The sequence below is a fragment of the Camarhynchus parvulus genome, chromosome 5, assembly GCF_901933205.1.
Source record: "Camarhynchus parvulus chromosome 5, STF_HiC, whole genome shotgun sequence".
NCBI classification, from domain to species: domain Eukaryota; kingdom Metazoa; phylum Chordata; class Aves; order Passeriformes; family Thraupidae; genus Camarhynchus; species Camarhynchus parvulus.
Genome location: NC_044575.1, coordinates 40,082,777 through 40,109,053, shown reverse-complemented (window position 1 = coordinate 40,109,053; position 26,277 = coordinate 40,082,777). Strand labels below are relative to the sequence as shown.

Genomic DNA, 26,277 nt, shown 5'->3' with positions numbered 1-26,277 from the left:
ATTAAAAACAAACACAAGGAAAAGACTCAGTTTTTCTATGTTATGGAGGGCAGTTTATTTCAGTAGAGCAAATTCTTAAATGGTCACTTAAAGGATAATCTTACTCTGCATCATAACTAGAAAACTGCAAGTGACCAAACAAATTTAAAGAGCAGAGCAGAATTTTGAACAGGTTTGAATTATAGCTGTTTCTGATGGCAGGTAAATTCCTTGGAATTTATTGGAGCCATGCATTGATATGAATGATTCCAAGAAGGCCTAATATTCACTCTTTGTTAAAACACAAAAGGGTGAAAAGCGGCAGACTTTGCTAGTACTGATTTCCAGGAAATAGTTTCATGGGTTTTGGCTTTGTTTAAAATATATTCAGCTGAGCTTTTCCTGGAAACCAGTGTTGTGTAGCACATCCTCTCTGAAGCATTACTGGTCTGTTTTAGGCATGGGTAAATGGCAAGATTAACAATTCTCAATTACCCTGGAATCAATTTATACATACCAATTTAATGTGCTGTCTAGTCATAAAATATAGTTAAATCTGCAAAATGCTTCCAGGATTTTACAGGCAGGATGAAAATCACTTTAACCTTTCCTGCAGCCTGATTTGCCTGTTGATTACCTTCCATGTTTTGTGTTTGGGAGTGACTCTGAATGGGGCTGGTAACTCTCTAATACTGCTTCATGCTCTGTAGCTTACCCAGCTAGAACATGTTGCTAGTATTTGGGGTTTTCAAACACGTGTTCACAGGAGTCCAGCTGTAGGAATATTTCAGGGGCAGTAAACTGGAATTGTTTGTTCAATGTTGTCTTAGCATCTCTGTTGCTCATCAGGGGCCTCCTGATGATACAAAGGCTACCCACAGTTATTGCTCCACTTTCCTTGACTCACACAACAGCAAGGTGAAACTAGTCTTTCTGCTTCCTCTAAAAGAGGCCTGGAATTTGTTGCAATTGTCTGCTGGATTTCTGTTCAGAGTCAGTTATGTGTGTGTTATCAGAGAGCATGTTATGTGAATTGTAGATAAGCCCTGCTGGTGCTCATGGCACCATTTGTTAGCTTAGGTGCCATGCTGTGAAAACTTGGCTCTGAAAGTAGCATAATCACTGCATTTGCATGTCCCTGTGCCCTGAGCTAGAGGCTACAAAGCTCTCATTATGACCTTCACTTGTTGCAATATTCATTTAGAGGATGATGAAATAATAGATTCCCAAATCACCTATGCTAAGGTGTTGCACCCCAAGGGAGAATTTTGTTCTTCCCTTAACTGGCTGTGCTTTTCATTGAAATTGCTATGCTTTTCAGGCTTCTGGGAGACCTCTAGTACTTCAGTTTCTTCATCAGGCATCCCCTCAATAGGGGATGTGTTCTAGGCTGAAGTTGACAGGAATAGAGCTGTTTAGGATTTTTTTTAGCTCCATAAATGAAAGAACTTGCTGCTTTTGCTCCCTCTTTTGGGTCCAGTGTTGCGGTTGTTTGACTCTGTTTACTCAGAAGATTGCTCAAAGAAGCAATTCCTAGAATATTTTTCCTCTGAATGAAACTTTAATCTCAGACTGATATTCTTAGGGACCCTTACAGCTAGGAAGAGTATTGGATCTGAAATAAGATGAGAACTTGATAGAAAAATAACAAGATCTGAAGATAACAATAACAAGATTTAAAGGTGATAGTGGTTGCTTCCAGCTCTAGGATGCTGTTGCAGCAGAGCACTGTGGTTGCATCTGTCAAAAATTTGAAATAATGGAATATGCTAAGTTGGAAGGCACCCACAATGACACTGAGGCCTGCACAAGACATCCCAAAGAGTCACACCCTGTGCCTGAGAGAGTTTCCAAACTTCTCAATCTCTGTCAGGCTTGGTGCTGTGACCACTTCCCCTTGGGAGCCTCTTCCTGTGCCCTCTGGGTGAAAAGTATGGATTGATAGAGTTCATCCCTCCCTTCCTCCCCAGGTGTTTATTTTTTTTTGCTTCAAAGATTGGAAACATTAAATTAGCATGAGGAATTCAAGTGGTCTTTTTGTTGTACTATCTACTCTTCATCTGGAATGCCACACTGTAGAAAGATGGAGGAGGTAAACAAACAAACAAACAAATCAGCCCCCAAACCAACCAGCAGACCATCCGTTCCTGTATGCCAGCTCCAAAAGAGGGCTCTGAAACTCCAAAAATCAGTATCAGTTTATAAAGGCATAATATCCTTACGCTTTGTTTTTTACATTCTCAGATGTGTGGGTCATGAGAGCCCCTCAGTGGGATTAGCATCGCTGAGGAAATAGACAATCTGTTTTTGCATTATGCCAAAATAACATTTCCTGCTTGCTCTATTCCAAGGAACTTTCTCATGGGACCTATCTGAGGATGGTTTGCTGGAGGGAGCAGTACATACATAGATAACAAAGGAGTTGACAGTGTGCTGACACCTACACTTAAAGCCCTTTACTACAATCCTACAACTTGGTACTCCAACAAACTAAAGCTAGTGTCCCATATTAAACCTTAGTTCTCTTACCCATAATTTATTCCTGGAACTCTTGTTGACTTTTAAAGCATATTTTTTCTTTATCATAATCCAGTAGATTCAGAGAACTTCTGTACCTCACAGTAACTTTAAACTTAGTTCTAGTGCTGGCTTTTTCTTAAAAGAATGCTTGTGTTACCTATACTGGTGGTGCCAGCCTGTTGTGGATGATTGTCCTTAAGTCACCAGTTGAGCTTGTTACTGTTCTGGCTTTGTCAGCTTGGGTTTCAAAAGAAACCTCATCTGATGAGTAATCTGAAGTGAGATTGGGCTGTATGGGCCCAGGCATACCTGCTTGAGTTGATGACTCATTTCCAGCCTCCCCCTTCCAGCCAAGAACCTTGGCTATAATACCCTGTGAGTTGTTTCTCAGCTCACACAATTGGTGTGCTTGGATAACTGTGCAAAGCTGAACTCTTGTGTGTAGATGGTTAAGAGGAATTGAAAATACTGAGAAGCATCTCAGTAGATTATAATTAGATTTAACAAATCTCTCAAGTATTGATCTTCTTATGTGCCAGGATTTCTTTTTGGTCTCACTTCCCCCACCCCTCTACAAGTAATGTAGCAGAGGGTTTGAAACAATTGCAGGTAATTATTTTGATTTTGTGTCATGAATTGGGACAGGAACATGGAAGAAACAATTCCCCTTCTGTGCATCTTAGGACCTAGAAATTTGATTCCCACTGTCCCTTTGAGAAAGGACATACTTGTGATTCTCTGAAAGAGTGATTGCTAGCTAAATTTGGGTAGTGTTTCCACAGTTGAAATGATGGAAATTAATATCTTTGTGCCTTTTTGACACAGGTAGATCAGAAATGGGTTTAGGTGCAGCTTTATCTGCTTAGAAGTTAGCACTTTTGGGCTTGGTCTTTTCTGTGCAGCTGCTGGTAGGAGGACGCAAAGGTGTGGATCTAAATGTTCTTTTACTCCAAACTGCAAGGGCAAGGTTGTTAAATCATTAAAATAGGAAGGTAATGAAAAAAGTACCTCTAGAGGCAAGCATTGTAAGTAAGAGCTTGTAAGTGCTTGTTTGTGTTTTTATTAAAAAGCTGCCATAAATGCTCCCAGTTTTGCTTCAGTGGTACAAATGTCTGACACTACAGTACTTGGTGAGATACTCTGCCTTTCTCATATTGTCACCAAAAATAAAATTCCCGTCATAATGTTTGCATTTTTCTTGTGAAAAACAGGAAGAAATGCTCGGCTGGCTCATACATTTGTAATAAATTCTACTTTTTCCTTCTGTAGATGATTAAAAATGTGGTGATTTTTTTCCCCCAACAGAAGCAAATGAATTATGCATTCTTATCTCTACTAAACGTCAAACTTTCTTTAATTAAATAGTAAAAAGGAAATCTTGTGACTTTGGGGCAAGAAAAAAATGTTCTTGAGTGGTCAGATGTCCTTGCTACCACAGTTAGTTTGACATTCTTGTGTTATCCATTCAAGGCAGTCACTCACTTTTCCTGGAAAACATTGGAAGGGAAGCTAAAATTCAGGAAAGGCTCATTCATAAAAATCATGTGGGACTTCAGTGTTGATAAGCTGTGCAGAAGAGAGGTACCATAATGCAGCTTATTAGCTTCTATTGAAAACAAAAAATTGTGGAAAGTTCTAATGGTAATGTGTAAAATAATGCTAGTGGTGCTATATTAAATGCGTTCCTTATGCACAGAATAAAATATGGTAGAGCACCTTAGTTTTCCAAAGTCTTTGTGTATTCAGTACAGCAATGTTTGGTGCCAAAAAGCCATTGCATGTTCCCTTACTCTGCTTAACTCAGAGGCCGACCGTAGCTCTCCTGCAAAGATTATATGCCCAGGATTTAATGAAGGGGGTTATTTTATGTTTTGTGTTTTCCTGAGTTTTTTCATTACACCAGAATGACAGATAATAGTTATTCCTGCTACTCTTATTTTACTATCATATATATTTTTTCCTTTTACTTTGAGTGCTTTTGATGTGTTTCAGGACTTTGTCCCATTGTACCAGGACTTTGAAAATTTCTACAACAGAAACCTCTATATGCGCATTCGGGACAGCTGGAACCGTCCGATCTGCAGTGTGCCAGGGGCCAAAGTGGACATGATGGAGAGAGTTTCCCATGACTATAACTGGACATTCACGTGAGTCAGAACTGAAGAAAACACTTGCAAGAGCTGCCTTAAGATATAGGGTCTCTAAGAGCAAGTTGTAGGATGTGAGGTCAAAGGAGCAGTGAATTATGAGCTTTATTATGAAAGTTTGAGCTTTCTAGCAGCTTAAATCAATCAGTTTTGTTCTTTTGAAATAGATTTAGCCACCAAGGTGAAATAGATTTAGCCACCAAGGTGATACAATATTTTGGCTACCTTACTGTATTAAGATTTCCTGGACATGCACCTGTAATAAAATTAATACCTTTGTGCATATAATATTAATACCTGATGTGGATACATTGGATTGCTCTGCTGCTTGTGACTTTGTGTTGATTGAGAAGAAGTTCTGCCACTTTAAGTAAATGTTGCTGTCTGAACTGAATTTAACATGATTGTTTTGAGTCAGAACTGAAGTAGTCTGTCGAAACAAAATGAGAAATACAATAAAGGATTTTTACAAATTGGAAATGACGTATCACAGGTTTGATGTGAAGAGGTTTGCAGCACAGTGCTTGGTGAAACTAGTTATGTCTCTTCTTGGCTTTCAAGGGCAAAAGAATTAAAATTGATTTTTTTCTGCTGAACTTTATCCTTATTCTCTTGTCATGTATTGTTAGCACAGAAGTGCCAGATGTGTTTCCTTTCTGTTGTTAGAGGATATCCCGCTTGAGAGGCTGCCAAGTTAATTGATCTAGAGATGTTATTTTGTAATTGAAAGAAAAGTTGTATGTTTCTGGTACGGAGGGAGGAACATGCCAGAGCAACAGATGGTTTGAGAAGCCTCAAGCAATTTCTTGTGTGATAGCAAATTCACCTGTAAATGTAAAGTCTTCTGGGAATTAATTTGAGATTGTAAGATAGGGAGAGAATCTTTATAACTGATTGTTGCAGTTTGATGATGAGAGGCAGTACTGAAATAATTTAATGGTTGGTTCTGTTGAGTTTTAACATTTCAGTGTATAGTCTAGGAAAGTGAAATAATAATCTTCTGGTGTAGATAATTTTTAAAATTCTGGGTGCCCTAATTGTGCTGTTTTTAAAACACAGATACACAGGGAGAGTGATAAAAGACATCATAAATATGGGTTCCTACAACTACCTTGGGTTTGCACAGAAGACTGGGGCTTGCCAAGAAGCAGCTGCTAAAGTTCTGTCCCAGTATGGAGCTGGGGTGTGCAGCACCCGGCAGGAGATGGGTAAGTTGGAGGATGATAGTATGTTCCCTGAATGTTTATTTCAAAGTCTGTATCTAATTGCAGGTCTTTAAAACATCAGTTGTTTCAGCATTGAACTTTAGTCTAACTGATAAAGCAGCTTTTACTTCAGTGAAGAGAAATTGACTTCCTGGATTTAGTTTATGTTGCACAGCAGTTGTTTCACTTATGTTTTCATATATGGGGTTTTTTCAGTGTTCTCTTATGGGCCTTTAAATAAAGCACAGCTTGGTTGGTGGAATTTAGCAGTAGAATTCTACTCTTTGTAGAATTTAGCAGTATTGAAAGCTTCTCCTTACTCTGAATTTCCCATTTGTTTTATGTGCAGGAAACTTGGACAAGCATGAGGAGCTGGAAAAGCTAGTTGCCAGATTCCTAGGTGTGGAATCTGCAATGGCATATGGAATGGGATTTGCAACCAACTCTATGAACATTCCTGCTTTAGTTGGCAAGGTATGGCTTAAGTCGTGGACAAAAGCTCACCTAGCAAAGATTGTAGTAGTTAATTTTTCTAAAAGCTACTTGTTTGCTTTTGTTTTTCCTCAGTGGCAGCCCCTGCAGATATTCTCTATGGAAACTGTAGGTCACAGAATGCATCTCTAACCATTGCAAAAATCTCTTTGGGAAACAGCATCCATGGGACCAGTAGCAGCATAGAACTTTCTCTCTGGGAGAAAGCCTGGCATGTTAAGGCTTATTTCCTCAGGCTACTCCTTGGTGTGTGAAATGGTGGCTGATTAACAAACTGATTGGCTGAAGGTATTTTGGTGCTTTTGAAACGCTAAGGACCGACTGTGTCAACTACGAAGATAAGCTGAATTGCATATTGGTGCATGGAGAATTTATTATCTTTGAGTGACAGCTAAAAATCCTTCCTTGGAAGACGCAGTAAGGTTGTTTGAGAGAAATAAGGTTAACTGTAAAGACTCATGATGTTTACTGTGTGCCCCATAAAACAGGAGACAGTTAGTCTGAGTGTCCAGTGTTCTCCTCCAGTGCTATTTTAGTTATTGGAAAATCAAATAAAAATGAAATTTTTCTTTGCTTCTTCTGATGCAAAATACCTGTTCTCTTAGCTCCTCCTTAGAGTAAAATAATGCAAGTACTGGAACAGGTCTTTTTTTTTGGCAAATGATTCACTGTCAGCCTAATACTGCTAGTCTATTGGAATTCTTTGCCCCTGTGTAGTAAATTATTTTCTTTTTATTTCATTTATTTATTTTTTCACTTCCTGAGATTACTTCCTAAATCTTCCATGTCTGATATCTACAGATCATAAATTTGCTGCCTTGTTCTTCCTGGCAACTTTTCTTCCTGGTGCTTGATTCTCTTTCGCATTAGCTGCAGTGTCTTCCTGTATGCTTTTTTTTTTTTGCCTTTTTCCTTTTTTTTTTAACAAGGAAGTAGCACTGTCTACATAATGTGCCTTTTCTTTTGGTCTGTTTTAAATACCAAATGCTTTGCATATTAAAAAACTTTTTTGAGTCTGATGCTAGAGAGAAATTCAGTGCTTCAAATCTAATCTTTCTGGAGTCAAATACTTCTGCAGTGCTATGAATCTGAGCAACATATGTTACTTCTGAAATGTCTTTTACCTGCATTTTTTGGTTCTTTGTCTTTTCACATCTCTGCAGTTTTATGTTCAACAGAAAAGTTATTCATAATTTCTGTGAGACCTTTCAGATTCAGTACACACTGTACTGGTGCGTACTGAATCAGGTACATTTAAGTAGATTGCTCGTTGTTGTCACTACAAATGACTCATTCCTGCAAACTTACTCAATCTTTTTTTCTATGTGGAGCCTGCTGTATATCTTCAATACCTTATGAGAATACCCTTGAGGCACCTTACTCAGATCCTGAGTTTTCACTTTTGGACTTCAGCAGGTTTTACACCATTGAGAGAATCTGAACAGTAAATTTCAAGGCATGTAGCATACCTTTTTTATGCAGCTTACTCTAGTAAACCAACTCTTGTCATAAATGGTACAGCAATCCCTGCTGGGTTAGTCATGAGGACACTTAGTTTCTTGAACACTTGAAATAAAGTAGTAAGAAGCTTTTGTCTCAGAACAATACAGGTGCCCTTACACTCAAGTGAATACTCCAAACAGAAATTGCACTCTGGTAAAGAAGAGAGTTCTTGTCAGATGAACCATTTTGCTGTTCAGAATGTTCACTAAATGTTTTTTTTGGCTGCCTGAAGTTGCTTCTCACTGCACATTTGATTTCTTCATTGTCTGCAAATAAGGACACATAAATCCTGAATTTTGGCACCGCCCAGTACACAATTAATGGCGTGTGCACTACCTGTTTGGCAATGCTTTGATAGTCCTCAGTAAAGCTCAGAGATTCTCATGCTTGATTAAACTCTTGGGCTGTTTTTTTTAATGACTGTTTGTGTCTTTTTGCATGTCCTACTTACCTTGTGTTCCAAGCAGCTTTACAGTTGAAAATTGTATCTTCCAAGTTAATCTGGGCTCCTGTATTACTGCTTAATTAGCTAAAAAGAAGCTACTGAGTATAGTTGCTCACATATACTAGACTGCCTGTTCTTTTTCTGCTCTGTGGAATCCTGAAGCACTTAGATTCAGTAGGAACATAAACTTCTTTTAATAACAACATATACAGTCTGACTAGATCCATCTCTATGCCATAATTTGATCAGTATTAGTCAGCAAAAGGAATTCAAAGGCTTCATCATTATTTAGTTGATCTTTTTTTACTATGCCTTGTTAACAGCAGCCTCTACTAAGCAGATGCTGAAAATAAGTATAGTTGGTGTAGACTCAAAGCTGTATTTCAGCACTGTTAAAGCATCACTAAAATCAGGTGTTTCTGCTCCTGGTGGTTTTCAGCAGTAGAGACCCTCTGTTCACAGCCAGGTTGTCACATGCCTCGTACACTCACTGCCAAGTATACTGAGTCTAGACCACAGATAATGGGACTTTGGGGGTTACTTAGTCAGAGGTTGTTAGACCATTTGAGGCTAAGCTAGACTCTTAAACTTGCCTGTTTTGGATTAAGTATCATAAATATATATTTGGATTAAGTATCAATAATATAACTAGGTAATAACACTATTCTGTACTTCCTTTAGCACAGAGCTTTTCATCATAGCTCTGGATGGAGAGAGACTTTACAATTGAGTTAGAACAGTGATGCTTGAAGGATATTTTTTTGGTTGTAAGAAAGCACATTAATTTCCACATACAGGTGAGTTGTAAAATTAAGTGCTCAGGAGTGAATTACACAATTCATGTACGTAGCACTCTGTACTAAAATGTGGCATTCACTTCAGTGGGCCTTGCAGGATGTGGTGGCAAGCCTGATCTTCACTGACATATTTTTCTAGAGCCCAAGTAGTGTTATCTCCAGTTCCTGTTAGCCTTGTCCTGGATGCTTTCTCAGAATAAATTTAACTGAGCAAAATCACTTCTAAAGTTGCAGCATGTTTGCATAGTAATTGGAGTGGGCCAAGGTTATTTAGAAATATTGTCGCTTCCTTATATATTAATCTGCTAATATACATACATTCCTGTAGCCCACAGTGATAATACTGTGACAGAATGTTCAGCACATCAGTTATTGACCTGTAATCATCACTGTTCTCAAAGCATACATATCCTGTTTTAATGTGTGTCCAAGGATTTATCTTCTGGGCTTTTCTTGAAAAAGCAAATTAATTCAGTATCATATTTAATGGCTTCAGAAAACTTCTCCAGTTCACCATGCAATTCTGTTTTCCACTTTCTGTCTCTTGTATATTACCTCCATCTACACCTGGGTTTAGTCAGTGCCCGCCTCCTAATGAAAGTAATAGTACAGCATTGAGAAGGCCTTTAACCTAGGTGTTTGGTGTCCTGTTTCTTAGCAGCACTGTCAACTTGCTGAGTGAACTGTGGCAAGCTGCTCTGCTCCCTGTTTTACCTGACTGCATAGGAGGATGAGTACTCGTTAACAGCATGAGATATTCCAAGATTAAGCTGCAGGACTTCCAAGAAAAGTGAAACTTGAGTGTTTCTTTCAGTTAAGAGCAGTTCTGTATTTTTACTTGCCATACTAAGGCTGTAGATTGGATCTTAGCCAGTCTTGCCTGGACTAGTTGGAATTTGCAAGTAGTTGAAGTTGCCTGCATTTATGTTGGTTTTTTTTTTCTTAAATGATCTTGAAGTGCTTCAGAGCTGAAAGGTTTTACATGCTTGGCTGTGAAACATAACCTTTTCAATCTATTCCTCTTTCCCCTTCTAATTCAGGGCTGTCTGATTCTGAGTGATGAACTGAATCATGCATCACTAGTGCTTGGAGCAAGACTGTCAGGAGCAACTATTCGAATCTTTAAGCACAACAGTAAGTATCAGGTGGTGAACTCTGCTTTTCTGCAGATGCTGTAGATCAGATGCAATATTTCTGTCTTCTAATAGATGAAAATCCAATTTCATGCAAGGAAATCACTTGCTAGCTATGTAAAAGGTCAGAAGACTGCTGCTACTGGAAGTTGAATCATCCCGAATCAGATTTTTTTATGTGTTTAGTCCCAACTATTAACACTTTTATCCTGAAGCTGTTGTGTCCTACATCTCCTGCATATGGAGAACATGCTACCCTTTGGCAAGGCTGGGGACGCTGGTGTTTTAACATTGTTTCTTGTTCTGCCGTGGTTGGCTAGCTCAGCATGGTTAGACTGTTCTAACAGTCTGTCACATAATGATGCAATCTTGTAGTGGTCTGGGTTACAGTTTGGGGGATAAAAAAGTTTAATTTTAGAACTAGATGCTAACATGCTCCTACAGTAACAAAAGCTTGTGATTGCAGATGTCCTAGCTAAACTAGACAGTCATGAATTGGCCCAATGTAGTACTAAAAGAATTTTTGGGACATGAAGCATAGATTAAGTTCAATTAATTACTTGCTTTAAGTATTTAAATATTTGTTTCCAAAATACACAGATTTTTAAATTTCCTAGTTTCATCTTCCTCCAAAGGAGGTATTTATAATAACTTTCAGGTTAAAACTACTTAGGATTTCCTTCTCTTACTCTTGATGAAAGAGGCATGTGGTTACTCTTGATTGCTAAGAACTACCTTCATTCTTCAGGTACTCCTAATACTCTTTATAGTGTCAGTCTCTGAGGTTGTGATGACTTTGCTCTTTTTGAAGTGTGTAGTGGTAACAGCAAAACTTGAGTGACTGCAATTATGTTTCTTTCTTTGTCCTACTTGATAGTGTGGATTCTCTCTACTGTGCTTACTCTTTCTTGTTTTCTATCATTTGAATAATTTGTTTTACAAAAAAGTAGAGCATTTGGTAACATTCATTTTTTCTTTTTAATTCTTCATAAATTTTGGTTGCTGAGCAAGAACACAAAAGCTTTGCATTCAATTTCTTGCATTTGTATGGACATATTTCTGAACATTGCATCAGTTGCAGAATTTCAAAGAACATTGGTGACAAACATAGTTCTGGCTATGGGGAGAAGGACTTAGAAGCTGCTGTGATGAAAAATAGATGATTTGTGGGAATGGCTACAACAGATGATTTGTGGGAATGTGCTTTCCCCTGGTGAAATTGTGGGATATTCTAGAAACATTTTAGATGGTGGGTTTTTGTGGAAGAGAAGGTAGTGGCATATTAGAATCAAGGCAAAATGCAAACAATGGTCTTGGCCTGTCAAGATGATGTTCAGTTCATATTTTTGTATGTGTTCTCAGTCCTACACTTGTTATACTCTATGCTGCCTTTTTAATGTGATTTTCTTAAGATGTTAATGGCTTCGTTCATAATCAGATTTTTAGAAATTGGGGGGGAATTAAAGCTTCCCCTTAAATTCCTTGTTCAATGTTTTTATTTTTTCCCCACCTTATTCTGTGGTTTGTTCTTTTCATTAAGCTCAGACTCATCTTCCCCTCCTTCTTGAAAAATTACAGTAGAAGTTTATTTTCCATTGTTCTCTCTAATTGCACTAACCTTGTCTTTCCTTCATTGAGACACCTGTTGAGACAGGGACTACACTGCAGATTTCTTCATCATTGACTTTCTGAACCTTAGCTGTCTTTTAACAGTACATTAACTGACCTACTGTGCTGTTTAGTTTTAGTCTAGATCTAGTTCACAAGCTCCTCTTGCTGCTACAACTGCACTAGTCTACCAGTTCTCTTTCCATGATTAATTTGTTCTCTTTTTCACACCCTAGTGTTTATATCTATCTCTTGCTCAGCACTTGGCTTTTATGCTTTGATTAATCCCATTTTCACTCCTTTCCTTGAAGATTTTTTTCAGGACTGGTTCCACTTCTATGTATTTGTTCACATTAGTTAGGTCTCTAAGGATGACCATCAAGTGTTTGTAATCAAACCTTGTAAGATTTCAGAATATGTTTCTACTAACAGTTTCATCTGTCTAGTTTCTGATATGCTGAACATTGTCCTTTTTCCTGCACTGGTGGTTCTCTTTTTTGCCTTTTCTCCTTTGCTTTAGAGGCTTCCTGTTCCCACTTCCAATCCCTTCAATTTTAAACAAAGAAATAAAAAGTACACTTGCCTTGCTCATTTTCCTGCACTTTGGTCTATCTTCTTCTTATCTTTAATTCATTATCCTTGAACACTTGTTGTGTTCTAGCTCTGTTCTGTTTTTCTGTTCTGAATTATTTCTATCCATAAGGACATTTGTACTACTAAATTGCCTTCTCTTTTCATCAGAATGAGATAACTTCCTTTTTTTATTCCCCCCTTCTTTGTTTGTGCCTAATGCTCTAATTTGTGCTTTTAGTTTAGAATTATGAAATTCTTCCTTGGAGTTCACACAGTCACTTATTCCTTTCAGTTTCATCCATGGTCCTGTAGGGAGATGAAGCCTGTGCTTATTGCCTTGTATATGGTCTGTCCTCCATGCTGGAGCAATTGGTGCCTTTTTGGAATATTGCTGTCTAGTCATGTCAAAGTTCAAGCTAGTAGCTGTTTTGGTACAATTTAACAGTAATTTCTGGTGCAGATATGCAAAGCCTGGAGAAGCTGCTCAAAGATGCTATTGTGCATGGGCAACCTCGTACACGGAGGCCCTGGAAAAAAATTCTTATCTTGGTGGAAGGAATATACAGGTACAAACTATTCTTTATAATCCTAAGACCCTCCACATGAGATCTAAATGCTTAGTGCTTGGGTTTCTTTGCCAAATCAAACTATGAATATTGTCACTTCATAGTTATTTCATTAGTCTCATCTGTTAATTACATTACACTGTGTATGTCTCACATCCTGGGCTTTCTGTTGCTAGAACTGTAGCTGCAGCTGGTGCTATCACAATGTTTCCCACATCCTGATTGCATTGTAGAAATTAACCAAAACTGATTACTTATATCAGAGCTGAGGTCTTAAGTTGCTTGTCCATTCCATTCTTTCTGTGCTTACTAGATTATGCTAGTGTGAACAGAATTGTACAAATTTAATTTTTTTGCTAAGAGTGAGTAGGAGCAATAGGCATAGCTGTGTTAGACATTTAAATCCTAGTGACTTTCAGTACAAAGTGTGTGGTGTTTTGGAGTGTTACTAATGAAAGCCTAGTCAGTTCTTAGAAACATCAGGTAAGTAGATGTCAAGTGAGAGTACTGACATTAGAGTGGAAGTAAAACTGAGATAATTTTATAAATTAATTAATACTGAACACATTCCTGTGCCCTAACTTCCTGTTGCTGCTACTGTTTAGTCTGTGTGTCAGCATCCCAGAGACGCTGAACAGGTAGAAAGGAGAGATCTGGGCCCCAAGGTGCAGGGAGGAGAGGTGCATCTCTGCAGACTGTGATAGGTCTAGCATATTTTAAGTGTTTGTAATTACTGAAAGAGTGAAGAAATGAAAGCTGAGTGATTTTAGTCTGTATGAGGTGGTCCCAACAATTAAATCAACTTATACTGAATTTTTGTTTCTCAACAGTATGGAGGGATCCATAGTCCGTTTGCCCGAAGTGATTGCCCTTAAGAAGAAGTACAAATCCTATCTGTACCTTGATGAAGCTCATAGTATAGGTGCCCTGGGTCCCAGTGGCCGGGGTGTAGTGGATTATTTTGGACTCAATCCTGAAGATGTGGATGTTATGATGGGAACATTCACGAAAAGCTTTGGAGCTGCAGGAGGATACATTGCGGGCAAGAAGGTAAAAAGCTGGGAATATCATGGCTGGTGGTAAAGTCCATTTCAGGCAGGTGGTGGAATTCTTGGTTAAGCATTTGAAATTTAATTTATTCCTCAAGTATCCTGTTGTCCATTTGTTTCATGATTTTACATGCTGTCTAATACTGTGGAAGTCTACAATGCAGAAGAGTCTAGTCTAGTAAAATACCTCATAATTGTGTAGTTTTCACATGGTCAGTAATGATCTGAGTTTGCAGAATGTACAGTAGTGATGCAATACCTTTCTAGGAAGGGCTAGGAGCCAGCAAGCAGGGACTTCTTAATGTTACTTTTAATGAGATTTGAAGGAAAAATGCAAAAAGCTTAAGTTTTTCAACCCGTTTGGAGGAAAATCCTCTTAGGTTAGTCTGGTAGAATTGATTTCCCCTGGGCACAAGCAGTTTGCTTTCTGAAATGACTCTTTTTCCCTTTTTCTTTTTTGGCTGGTTGATTGTTTTGGTTTTTGTTTCTTTGTTTTGGCATTTTATTTGTTTGAGGTTTTGAGGGTTTTGGGGATATTTTTTTGGCTACTGTCTCCTTCTATTGGAAAATACAGCTAGAAAGTGTTGCACTTGCCTACCTCTAATTCTCAGAGGGATGGTGTAGACAATTCTCTGTGTCACCTTTCTCATATCATAAAACGTCTGATCTCACAGATCAGGCTTCTAAGCTTTATTGGAGGGTAAAATTTACCATTTTCCTACCAGGACAATAATTTTTTATGTATTAATTGTGATAATTACTTCCACCCATAAGTGGAGATGGAACTTGGAGATATTCTTTGGAGGGTGTTTACTACAGTTAGATTAAAATTACTTCAGCAACTTCCCCAAAAAAAAAATCATATAAATCTTTTTCCAAAGGTAGTGAGCTAGTGGGATTGACTCCATGGCATAAGGTAAAGAAGCTAAGAGGCCTTTGCAACTGTTTTAGCTACTGATTGAGGGATTGCTTCATAGATAAGAGGCTTTAAATCTTCTTACCTAGTTTATTTCAAAGTCCCTTTATGACATCCTTCCCTTCAACTCTGACCCTAAGCAGATGGCGGCAGAACGCTTCCAGAGGTTTTTATGATACCTTTGCAGCTTGTGATAGCTACAGAGCTGTCATTATTCATTTTATGTTAGCAAAAGACAGAATCTCTCCTGGCATTCATACTGATGTTTATATTTTAGCATGGTTTTGGTACAGTTAACAAGCAGCCTAGATGTAAGGTGTGTTGGTCCTTTGTTCCTATATGAGCTGCTTTTGCCTTCTAAGAGAAATAGGATGTGTTTAAGTGGGAAATGCAGAAGGATTAGGCTGAGGTTTGTGCATTCTCAAATGATACCTACTGCTTTATTTATATTGTGCTGATGAACAAGAGAGATTTTGTGATCTGTTCCTTTGTTTGGTGTTTTTTGTGGGGAAAAAAGTATATTGAGCATGATCCGTAAACACCTATGGATCCTGCTCCCCCACTATTTTATTTTCTTTATATTCACACTGTAATAATAAAGACTTTGGAAACTCACCCTGGGCACAGCTCAAGTAATGCAAGCATAATGCAAACCTTTGTTGCAATCCACTGTTGATGGTGTTAGCTAAACAAGTCTGTCATAGACATTTGTCTCTGATCAACACACGTTCCTGCACTGTGACATTGTTACGAGTTGTCATGTCCCTGCTGTTCCTTGTACTGTAAAATTAATCCTTGAGATACTTGTTCTCTAATGGGGCATTCTGAAAGAGGCTTTTTGTGGTGCCCTGTTTTATTGCGATTGAAGATATGACAGAAGTATTTCTCTGAGTGCTGGGAAGGCTAAGTCTGATGCCTCTTGTGTTTTGCTAGGAACTGATTGATTACCTCAGGACATATTCTCACAGTGCTGCGTATGCAACATCAATGTCACCTCCTGTTGTGGAGCAAATCATCACCTCTGTGAAGTGCATTATGGGTGAAGATGGTACAACTATTGGTGAGTCTTTCTAGCAGTAAGCATGTAGAAAGGAGAAGCCAGAAAGAGCCTCTATCACTTTGACAGATAACACATTCAGTGGACACTTTCATAATTATCCATTAGTAATTCTGCAGTTGAAGTTTCTGGGTCAATAAACCAGTTTACAATTGCTTGGCAGATCGGCCTAATAACAGCATAAAGAGTTTTCAGCAAGAGGCAAGTCATCTTAGTCTTGCCTAAGACACACTATTTTCTTGTACTGATTTTTGTTTTCTGCCAAGCTATTCTAGCTACCTTCTTTTTCTTTCCATTGTCTGTCCTTTGTTATTTGCCCCACTTTAAACATTGCTTTCAGAGTATTTTGATGTTGTATCTTTTATAGTTGTGTGCTGGTTTATTGCAGGGACAGTGCTTTCAATTTTCATTTCAATTAAAGTGAATGTGGAAATGTTTCCGAAATCCCTTTTTACTTGGGGAGCTGGAGGCATTTTTCAAAATCAGTGAACTTAATGGACTAGGAGAAGAAATTCAGCATATTTGTCTTTATTGTCTTAGTTTTCCTGTTTCATTATAGAAGTAAAAAAGGGAAAATTTGTACTACTCTCTGGGCATTCAAAGTCATAATGACAGATTCTTGTGTCTCATTTGCCTATGGGTAGCAGCCTCCTCCAGCTACAGCATGAAGTAAGTAGCCCCTTAAAGCTGCCTTGAAGCTGAAATGGTACAGTTTGCATGTAAGTTACTTTCCCCTCTTCACGGGTAATTAAAAAGTTGTGAGCAGCTGACACAGGATGCTGATGTAGTTTATTGAGGATCTGTTGGTGGCATTTAGTTTGGAGGCTCTTAGAATTCTAACTGCAGTATATGTTGAATTCTTAGGGCTTGAGGCATCTGGCCACGAGGTGGTGGTGGTGTATGCTGAAGAAGTGAATTGGCTTTTGAACATGTTGCATCTGACTAACCAACCTGTTTGATAACTTACAGTGGAAAAGCTCACTGGAGATATGACTTGAGAATTTTCCTGTTATAACAGTTTTCATTTGGCTTGCTTGTATTATCTGAGAACAGACTCAAGGGCCAGCAGTGTGTGTAGGTGGTTGCTCAGCAGACATCATCAGTGAGGCAAGTACAGCTGGGCAGCAGCCTGTGTCTGTGCTAGCTTTGAGTGCTTCTGAGTGGTCCGTGGGAGAGACCTGTACCAAGCTACAGGAGTTGACTCCCTGCTCTCCAGTACAGGTATTAAGCAAGCTTCATACTACACAAAAAGTTGTCTTCCTGTAGTCTTAAAAGTTTGAGGTTTTTATAGCTGGTGATTTGCCAACAATCTGTGGTCTGCTTAGGCATTGCTTGTTTTGGGTTTCTTCCAGTATCTGTTTTGCTTAATGAAGCAGGAAGCAAGGAATATGTAACTGTTTTCTGTTTGCAGTATTTAAACTCAGGCATTTTTGTCTCTTTCTGAGGCTGCTGTGTGGTATTTGTTCAATTTGTTACTTCCATTCCAGGAGAATGGAAGTAACTTCTATTCCACACTGTTCCCCTGTCATTATACCGGCAAGATCCATTATACCAGCAAACCAGATTAGGAACCAATATGGCCAAAAAATAAACTCAAAAGATCGTTTCTGTTCTCATGTTGCTTAAAATGCATGTTGAGCTACATCCTGTTAATTTGGTGCCAAGAAGTACCAGAATTCCTAGGCATTCTAACAAGAAAATGAGTGGTTTTGGTTTTTGATAGGTGTCTCATTTCCAAGAAGTTTCTGTATGTCCACTTTCTATATAAGCTTTAGCACTTTTCATTAGTGATGGGTATGACAGCTGGATAGCCAGAACCCTGTCAAATCTCAAAGGATTTCTCAGCTGCAGGTCTTGTGAAAGTGCTAACTGGCTTTTTAAGCATTTAAGTCAACTTTGAGTTAAGATAAGCACCTCACAGGATGATTTCTGCATGAAAATGCTTTTCTATTTATTTTCTGCTGTGTGCTGTTTCCCAGTCATGCATTTTTAAAATTGCCTTAAGGCTTTAAAGATAATATTACTTTGTAGACATTTTATGTGGATGAAGTTGGCAAAAGTTCAGTTGGGTGAACTAAGCAGCTGATTAGTGATAGGATGACAAAATTTTTTCTTTGTTTAAGGGCTTTGGCTGAAAAACTTGTGTTTGGATTCTGTGGAATTACAAGTGGGGCTCTGGAGGACCACTGCCTGCAGCTGGTTTGACTATGAACAAATAAGGTGTAGATGGGTTCTGGTAATAGTTGTTAACTGTGAAAGACAAGTGGAGAAATAGTGTTAAACAGGGTCACTGGCAAGCCCCTCTGAATTGAATGTGTACTACAAAAGTTTCATTGCTTTTAAGTTAGTCAAGCTGAATGAATCGGTTAAGGAAATTGAGATAGGGCAATGGTTTTACAGCAGCTCAGGAGTTGGAGCTGGAATCCCAACAGTAGATGGCTAGCTCCCAACTTTGCTTTGGACCACAGCTAAATCTTTTAATAGCTTCAAGAGTGCTTTCTTGAAAAGAGCCTTTGTGGCTTCTTTGTCTGCCTGCTTCTGTTTACCACATGCTATTTGTAAAACCTGCTGTCCTCCATGTCATCAAATCTTTGTGGAAATTGTCATGTCAGATTGAGATAGTCTGTAGCTGAGGAACCAAGTAGTTTTTGAAAATAAAAGGGGTTTTGTAAATAATTTTGCAAGGATATGTTAATTGTCTCATTTATTTCTAAATCTAAAGAAGCATCTGAAGACTCCAAACTTAAAATATATAAGGTGTTGTAATTACTAAAACTTTACATAACTAAAAAAGTGAATGTCTCCTTTCAGATTTTTCCAGCAAGTTGCCAGTGACTAAATAGGATATTGGTAAGAGGCAGCACAGACAAAACAGAGATGCTATGAAAAGCTTCTCTGCAGAGAATGTAGGACATGTGCTTATGTGCAGATGTGCTGCCTTAGTTGGCACAGTAGTTTTCTTGTGTCTTGATTTCTACTCAAATTAATCTGTTCATTCTTTGTAAGGTGTATGCATGTAAGTGACTAGCAGACTTCAATCACACTGAAGACAGTGTCAGCAGTAGAATTATATATTAATATATTACTTGTTCCCTCATCCAGATTGCAAAAACTATGCTAACAGCTAAAGCAATAATGGGTTTTTGGTAGTGGTGGATTCCTCTATGGGTTCTTCCAGTACTGCAGCTCCTCTACATTACCAGATCAATACTCTGTCCTATTTTACTTTGCATTACTTGTCTTGTACTGTAATTTGCTGGAAGACCATCATGGGGTCTAAGACAAGACATACTTGATCTGTGATTCCTTTGAGAATTTCTTCAAAGGAACAGTCATCCTCAAGAGTGTTGAGCCCCTTGAGCATATAGACTCTCTTCAGAGAACTCAGGTGACAATGTACACAAATATCTTGTATATCATCACATTTGACTTTAATATATATAGTGGAGCAAGGTGAGCATGAGGAGAGATGGAGAAGTCTTCTTTCTACACAAACAAACTTTTTGAACTGTTTTCCAGTTCAAAGTCTCTACGGTTGAAAACTTTATTGAGAAAGTGTTGCAGATGCTGGTCAGCAGTTTGGTGAATGTTGCTCTTGCTGTGTTCAGCCACAAAATGAATGAATGTCAGATAGTTTTGTAGATAAAGGAGCTTTTTAAACAATGATAATAAAAAGACACAATAAGCAGACTTTTCAAGGTCATAGTATACATACACAAAGATGACAAATTGATTCTTGGAATGGAGTTCTGGAAAGCTGTAGCATAAAGCCACTTGATTGTTGCTGTTATTTAAATTGACTGTAGGGAAAATGAGACAGCTTGGTTCTTGTCATGGTAAATGAGACATTGTTATGATTTATGATGTTAAGTATTTGACCTGTCTTGGTGAATTTTTCAGCATCAATGATTTGGTTTGAGTTGAAAGCTAGATTTTTTTGCCGCTGCAATTTCACTAGGACTGGGAATCCAGCTGCCTCCTTTCTGTTATTTACATAAGAGCCAGTGATGCATCCTGTACAACTGGAGTTCTGTTAGCCTTGTAGCTGTTCAGGACCCAGCCTGTTTGTTGCCCTGATAACACTCCTGGGGGAAGTGGAAGAAAATCATAAGTAACCCAAGTGAGATACAGGCAAATCAAAACATGCAAAGTGAAACCAGTCTAGGGACTGGTTAAGCACCTCAGAGGTGAAACTTAGTTTGCTCTCCTATGTATTGAAAACTGAAGATGAACCTTAAATCCAGGTGTAGTTTAAGTTTCAACTAAAGCTGGCAGTACTAATGGCTTGTAAAAGAGATGAGCTATTTCTTTCCACAGACCTTAACTCAGTAATAGTAATTATAACTTTTGACATTTGTAACAAGTTTGACTGACTTCCCTGTGAATGTTAGGAGGCAAATATCCCACACCTAATCGTAGAGCCATACACAGCATGTATAAAATAAGTTGTGGATAGACCTTGCCCAAGATGACTCTTAAATTTAACTGAATGTTGCCTTAGCACTGTATAGAAATGAAGGATTATTACCCAGTATAGTTCAGTGGAGGTAGCAGTTGCATTGGCCATCCCAGCTGCTAAACTATTGGAAACAAATAACTGCTCTTTGAAGGCTGGTCAGTCAGTTAGCAGCACAGTCAGACTGAGATTTGTCTCAGCGTCTCAGTTGTGAAGAGCCAGTAATTTATTCCATCTCATCAGTGAAAACATTTTAAAAAAATTCTACTCTTGCCATTGCTATGTGCAACAATATTGAGTGAGTTAAATCAGAGAAAGCAGTTAAACCAATTATAACCAGAATAATAAGAATGTACAGCTGTCTTGGCAGAGAATTGAGCATAACTGAGCTGTTCAGAATTCAGGACCATTGTTATACTGTTAATATGTCCAGGGAGAAGCATGCTGGGGAAAAAAAAAACAAACCAAACTAAGCTTAGATGGTCTGCTTAAATTCTGGAGGAGAAAAGACTGCAATTAGTACTTTAACTTCCATGTGGTCAATCAGGTCCTCAAATGAAGATAGGACCTCAGCAGTTCAATCATCTGCCTAATCAGTAGATTTCTTGAAGTTGGACATTTTGTAACATTACCTTTTTCTTTCCAAAGACAAACCAGAATTATATTCCAGTACAGACATTAGCAGTAATGAAGGAATAGCCCGTGTTTCAGCACCTGGAATTGAATTTTAAGTAGCTTATAAATGAAGTCAATACTTTGCCATTCATTGCCAGCAGTCAGTCCACAAATGGAAGCAGTGACTGCTGTTGTACTCCAAGGGGGAAATACTTCTTCTGCAGTCTGAGGCTGAAAACATTCAATTATCATTAAAATCTGTTCATTTGAATTTCCTCCAATAATGCACTTGTTAATGAGGTGTTAAATTATCACCTTGGGAACCTGGGGACCAGTCAAAACTAATTTGAGCAAAGTGATTTTTTTTTTGTTGCTGCCCTTGAGAATCTCAAGCTGAGCTGGGAAACTGTTGGAAAAACAAATACTCTGGGGGTCATAAAGAGAGTTTCCTGCTTCTCTCCAGGGGTCTAACAGTTTTAAACATCATTCTCTGTATTTGTACTTCCAGCTGAGGATCTTTTAAATCCAGCTTGTTGCTGCACCCCTATCTCCCTCCCACAGAGCATGGCAAGCTTCCAGAAAAACTGCTTTAACCTGGACTGTGTAGGAGAAATCTTTCAGCCTTTGATGCTTTGAAGAGTGTTTACAGACATTAGCAGAGTTGTACCCTTTGTGTTGTACATTGAAATATGAGAATTCTTCAGTGCCTCTTCTTTTGGGTTTTATTCAACATTGTAGTGTTTGTATAGAGCTTATAGACCTTTATAAGTGTACACCTGCTTTGTTCTTGTAACATTCTGGTTCCTTCTATTTCTTTATGGTAGGAGCAATCATCCTGTGTCTTCATACACTAAACACTGTTCTGTCACAGTAGAAATACGACTAGAAATGTTATTTTGTTGAAGTAATTTAATTTTTCTTAATTTCTTATGTTATATTTGATTTAAAATGTGTGTCTCACTTTTTACTCTCAATAACATATAAGATGCCAGGTTTCTACAGAATGCTGGTGTGCTGTTCATACAGGAAAAGGAGAAAATACTGGTAGCAGGTTACTAGTATATATAGTATATATTGTTTGCAACAGCACAACTAAAATGCTTCTAAATTAAGCATTAAGGTTAAGCATTTCAACAGCAGTAGCCACACTGGAGATGATGTGCACTCTTTCTCTGGATTAGTGTGGAATAGAGTTCATGGTTCCTGATGTGGTACATGATTTACTGGAGCAGTTTTTAGAAAATACCTGAATGACCCACAGAAGCACTGCCTCCTATCATCAGTCCTGGCAGCTGCACCAATTTTCTACATAGAAAAAATAATAATTGCAGTTCTGCAATAGTGTCTGCAGTGCAGAGACTTGTAGGAAGACTATATAGTAGAATTGTTTCTATCTTCTTTGGAAACAGGCAGTAGTCAGTAATGAAGCCTTTCTGTGGGTTGTGTTAGGCTATATGGGACTTGCAGGCCAGCTGGCTTACTGTCCATGCCTACTTTAGTGGGTTCTGATGGAAAATATGTTTGGCACAAGGTCAACTCCTGCTATTTCACATCAATGCAGTTGACCTACCACGAATTCCCAAACACAGACAATCTTGACAATCTACAGTGTGTACTTTTGTCCTGCTAGAGTGCAGATGTTTGTTAATGTTTCAGAATGAATAAACTTTCTTAGATAGTACAGATTTAATTTTTAAAGGAAGAAGCTGTCTGAAAAACCTGCATGCCAATTAATGTGTTTTAAGAGCATATGGCCAGAGGAGAGATTTGAGATTACTTTAAATAAGATTGAGCGGATTCTTGATTTCGGTATTGGGGTTTAGTTCAAGACAAATGACTTGTCAAGGACAGGATAAACCAACCTGTAGGGCTTCTTTCTGCCACAAGAAGCTAAGCTTCTGTTAATGCTCAGGTTATTGCCTAATTGTTGCATAGTGGAAAAGTTGTGGTTACAATACTGCCTACATGGGGGAAAATGTGTTACAGAGTATGCATGCTTCTCAAATTCGTGTTGGCTAGCAGCTCCACAGATTTCTTAACTGTTTGTCCATGGATGCTGGGATTGCAAAAAAAAAGAAGAAAAAAGGCGCCAGTACAATACTTCTGAAGCTTTTTAAGACTTTCAAGCATGCCTTCCAGCTGGTCAGCTTAATGTTGTATCATAGAAGTGTGTTGGCAAACTCAGGCTCTAAATGGGCAGTGGAGAACTCATTTTTCCTGCAACTAGCATCTCTAGAACTGAGTACTCCATACAAACAGATGGGTCACTCCTATAGAATAACTGTACCAGGAGCTGGAAGCACAATGTTCAGTACCTCCAATCTGAAGTACAGCTTGTCTTTTCTAGGTTTATAGCTATAATCCTGACGACTATCTTTTTGTTCAGGATGTGGCAGCATAGAGGGTTTTTTAGCAATTGTGGGTTTTATATGCACAGCTTTGATCTTTCCAGGATCCTTGGAAAACAGAGCTGTTCAGGAAAAACAAGTCTGTAAATGTCAAAGGAGAGACAAGGTCCCCAGGGTTTGGGCCTTTTCATGCACAAAGCCTGCTCTTCCACCTCACTGCAGTTCCAGGTGGCAGGATACCAGAAGCTTCTTGCCAAATACAACTTACTGACATGGGAAAGCTCAATACCCTTGCTGTTGAAATCATTGCAGAGTTTTAGGGTAAATCTGAGAGCACACTTTAGGACAAGTATGGCTATATAACAGATATACAGACAGATGTGGGCAACTCTGACATGGTGGGAAATTTGTAGGCTATAGTTTTTATCATAAGCTGAACTTGGCTAGCAGCATCTTGGATATCAAAGGAGAAACTTGACATGCTGTGAAGGACCTCTTATTGAATGGATCAAAGTCTTCACAGAAAGATGCATGAAGATATGTTCTGTGAAAGATTCAGGTGCTGCCTTCTCAATGATTTCATACAAAAGCTTCTTTTTGAAAAGAAAAGCAAATAAACCAAACCAACTTGTTTGGTGAAAGTTCTCAATTTTAGGACACATTAGTGAAGAGCACATACAGACTTGCAGCATCCTGTCTCTCCCAATGTGCCTCGTGTTAGGTGAAATCTGTAGGAATATTGTATTGGGAGGTCCTGTTGAAGGACAGAAAGCACTTCAGAATTTAATGTCCTCCATTCCATAAGGTCCCATTTAATACCACTGATGAAAGTAGGTATTGAGGACTATTCAGTTTACTTTCTTTAGCCCTTAAAGGATTCTTCTACGAAAAGACATAGTAGAAGGTAGTCTGTCTGCCAGGCTGCTTTTCTGGATTTTCAGACTAACAGAGAGATAAATACTTCTCATAGTACCTCACAGTATCAGTTACTTGTCAGAGCATGCTTCTGTGTAGGATCTCATTATTATCTGGAGCTCATGGAGCCTGTTTCATTGGCATCATTTCTTGATAGAGCTGCCTTGTGTTCAGTTTGGCCAGAAGATAGTACTTCAGTGTTTATGGCTGCCACCTCCCAAAGGAGTTTGCCAAAGAATACAGTAGTCAGACACATCCCATCCCTCAGGTGGTACCCCCTCAGGGATACCTCACTATCCAGGTGAGACGATGGATGCCCTAGCTCTATTTGTTGCTTTCTAGGTGAAGCTGATTATTCCTAACCAAAGCTGGCTATTTCTAACCAAAGGTGGACACTCCATAGGTGGCTGGTGTTTCTTTTCCAGCGGATGACAAGCCTTGCTGTGCTAGAACTTGAGCACTAGTCCAGCTGCTTTAGCAGCAGTGCTGTTAAAAACGTTTAAGGTGTTGACATGGAGTGTGACCAATCAGCTGACTTTTGCTGAATACTGTTTCTTGCACTTTGAGCATTCCTGTCTGATTTTAAATTTAAGAGCAACACTTCAGTATGTGGCTAATGCAGCTGCAGGGAATGAGGGAGAAGACTGTTGCTAGTCATCTGCAGTTAATTTGCACTGTTTCTTATTCTACCTTATTGCCTGTGATTTATGTGACATACAAATTCCTGTATTTTGCTGAACTGGCTTTGAGTTTTAGAAGAATAGATTAAGACCTATGGATATTATAAAGCATTGTGCTTTTCTAATGGTTTTTTGAATGTAAAATTCAAAAAACAATGAAGAAAAAAAGTCTAATTTTTATGACCAGCTAGCAGGAGTTCAATAGGGAAGCTAGTGCAATAAAGCTCAGTCAGAAGAGCTACTGAATTACTGCTCTAAAGCTGAGTACTTGGTTATCTTGTCCAGTCTATGGATACTATTGTGAACTCCTTAGAGATGTAGGATGTGAACTCCTAGATGCAGGGTATAAATGTTCAATGACATCCCTTTAGATCTGAGGGTAGTCTAACATGTCGCCACAAGGGCTGTATATTCCATACAGCATACATTTGTTTTTTCTAACATAATAGTAGTAATGTACCATGGAGTGTTTCAAGTGCGTTTTCTTTTAAAGTGTTGTCTGTACAGATCACACCTATTAAACTCAAGCATTGTGCTTTTTCTTGGAAAAGCTGGTGTGCACTGCAGCTTTTTTGTGTTCTGGGAAAATAAATACAATTTTCTGCACTATTTCCTGTGGTCTGTGCATGGAGAGAACAGCTATGCCATATGACATAGGGTGAACTCCAGCCTAACAGTGGCAGAATGGCAGAACTTGTCCTAATAATATATGAGTACAATAGATGCTTTTTGTTATTTGTTTTATCTGTTTTAACGTGGATAGATTCACAAGAAATTTTGTGCTATTGCTGTAAATGAACTTTGGAGATGGAAGGAGTACTTCCAATGCTGGTGTTTCTGTTTTCCTCTGGAAGAAGTACTTACAGTGTTGTTTGTCCTTTTTGTTCTCCTCATGCTTAACCTAAAGCTGATTTCATGTTTTCTACTGACCATATCTTTCCATTTTTGATTGTAGTTCTCTTAAAATGTGGAAAGGGGCTGCTTTGTTGTTCTTATTGCACATGTTCAGTTGGAGGTGATAATCTGTCTGGTTCTGTAAGGTTTTTTATCTCTGTATGATATTTTACAATTAATAAATACATTAATATTAGCTGAAACTAGGTGACTGCTACATTATGTGTAATACTTCCGGCTTGAAACAAGAGATCTTCATCACATATTTTTGTGCATATATTTAGTAGCCATTTATATCCTGTATCTTCTCTTGTACTGCATAGGGAAAGATTTCTTTACCCCTTTGTGTTGCTGTTTAAAATCCCAAGGAACAGTTAGC

The 26,277-nt window shown here is 38.4% G+C and overlaps 1 protein-coding gene across 2 annotated transcripts in view; it reads left to right on the top strand.

The window, feature by feature from the left end:
- SPTLC2 (serine palmitoyltransferase long chain base subunit 2) overlaps nt 1-26,277 on the top strand; it is a 74,826-nt gene that overhangs the window by 13,706 nt on the left and 34,843 nt on the right. For both annotated transcript variants that reach the window (XM_030948772.1, XM_030948773.1), the window contains exons 3-9: nt 4,492-4,646; nt 5,706-5,854; nt 6,201-6,325; nt 10,129-10,222; nt 12,863-12,968; nt 13,799-14,018; nt 15,867-15,993. In XM_030948772.1, the coding sequence (XP_030804632.1) occupies nt 4,492-4,646; nt 5,706-5,854; nt 6,201-6,325; nt 10,129-10,222; nt 12,863-12,968; nt 13,799-14,018; nt 15,867-15,993 (976 nt within the window). The remainder of the gene's footprint in view (nt 1-4,491; nt 4,647-5,705; nt 5,855-6,200; nt 6,326-10,128; nt 10,223-12,862; nt 12,969-13,798; nt 14,019-15,866; nt 15,994-26,277) is intronic.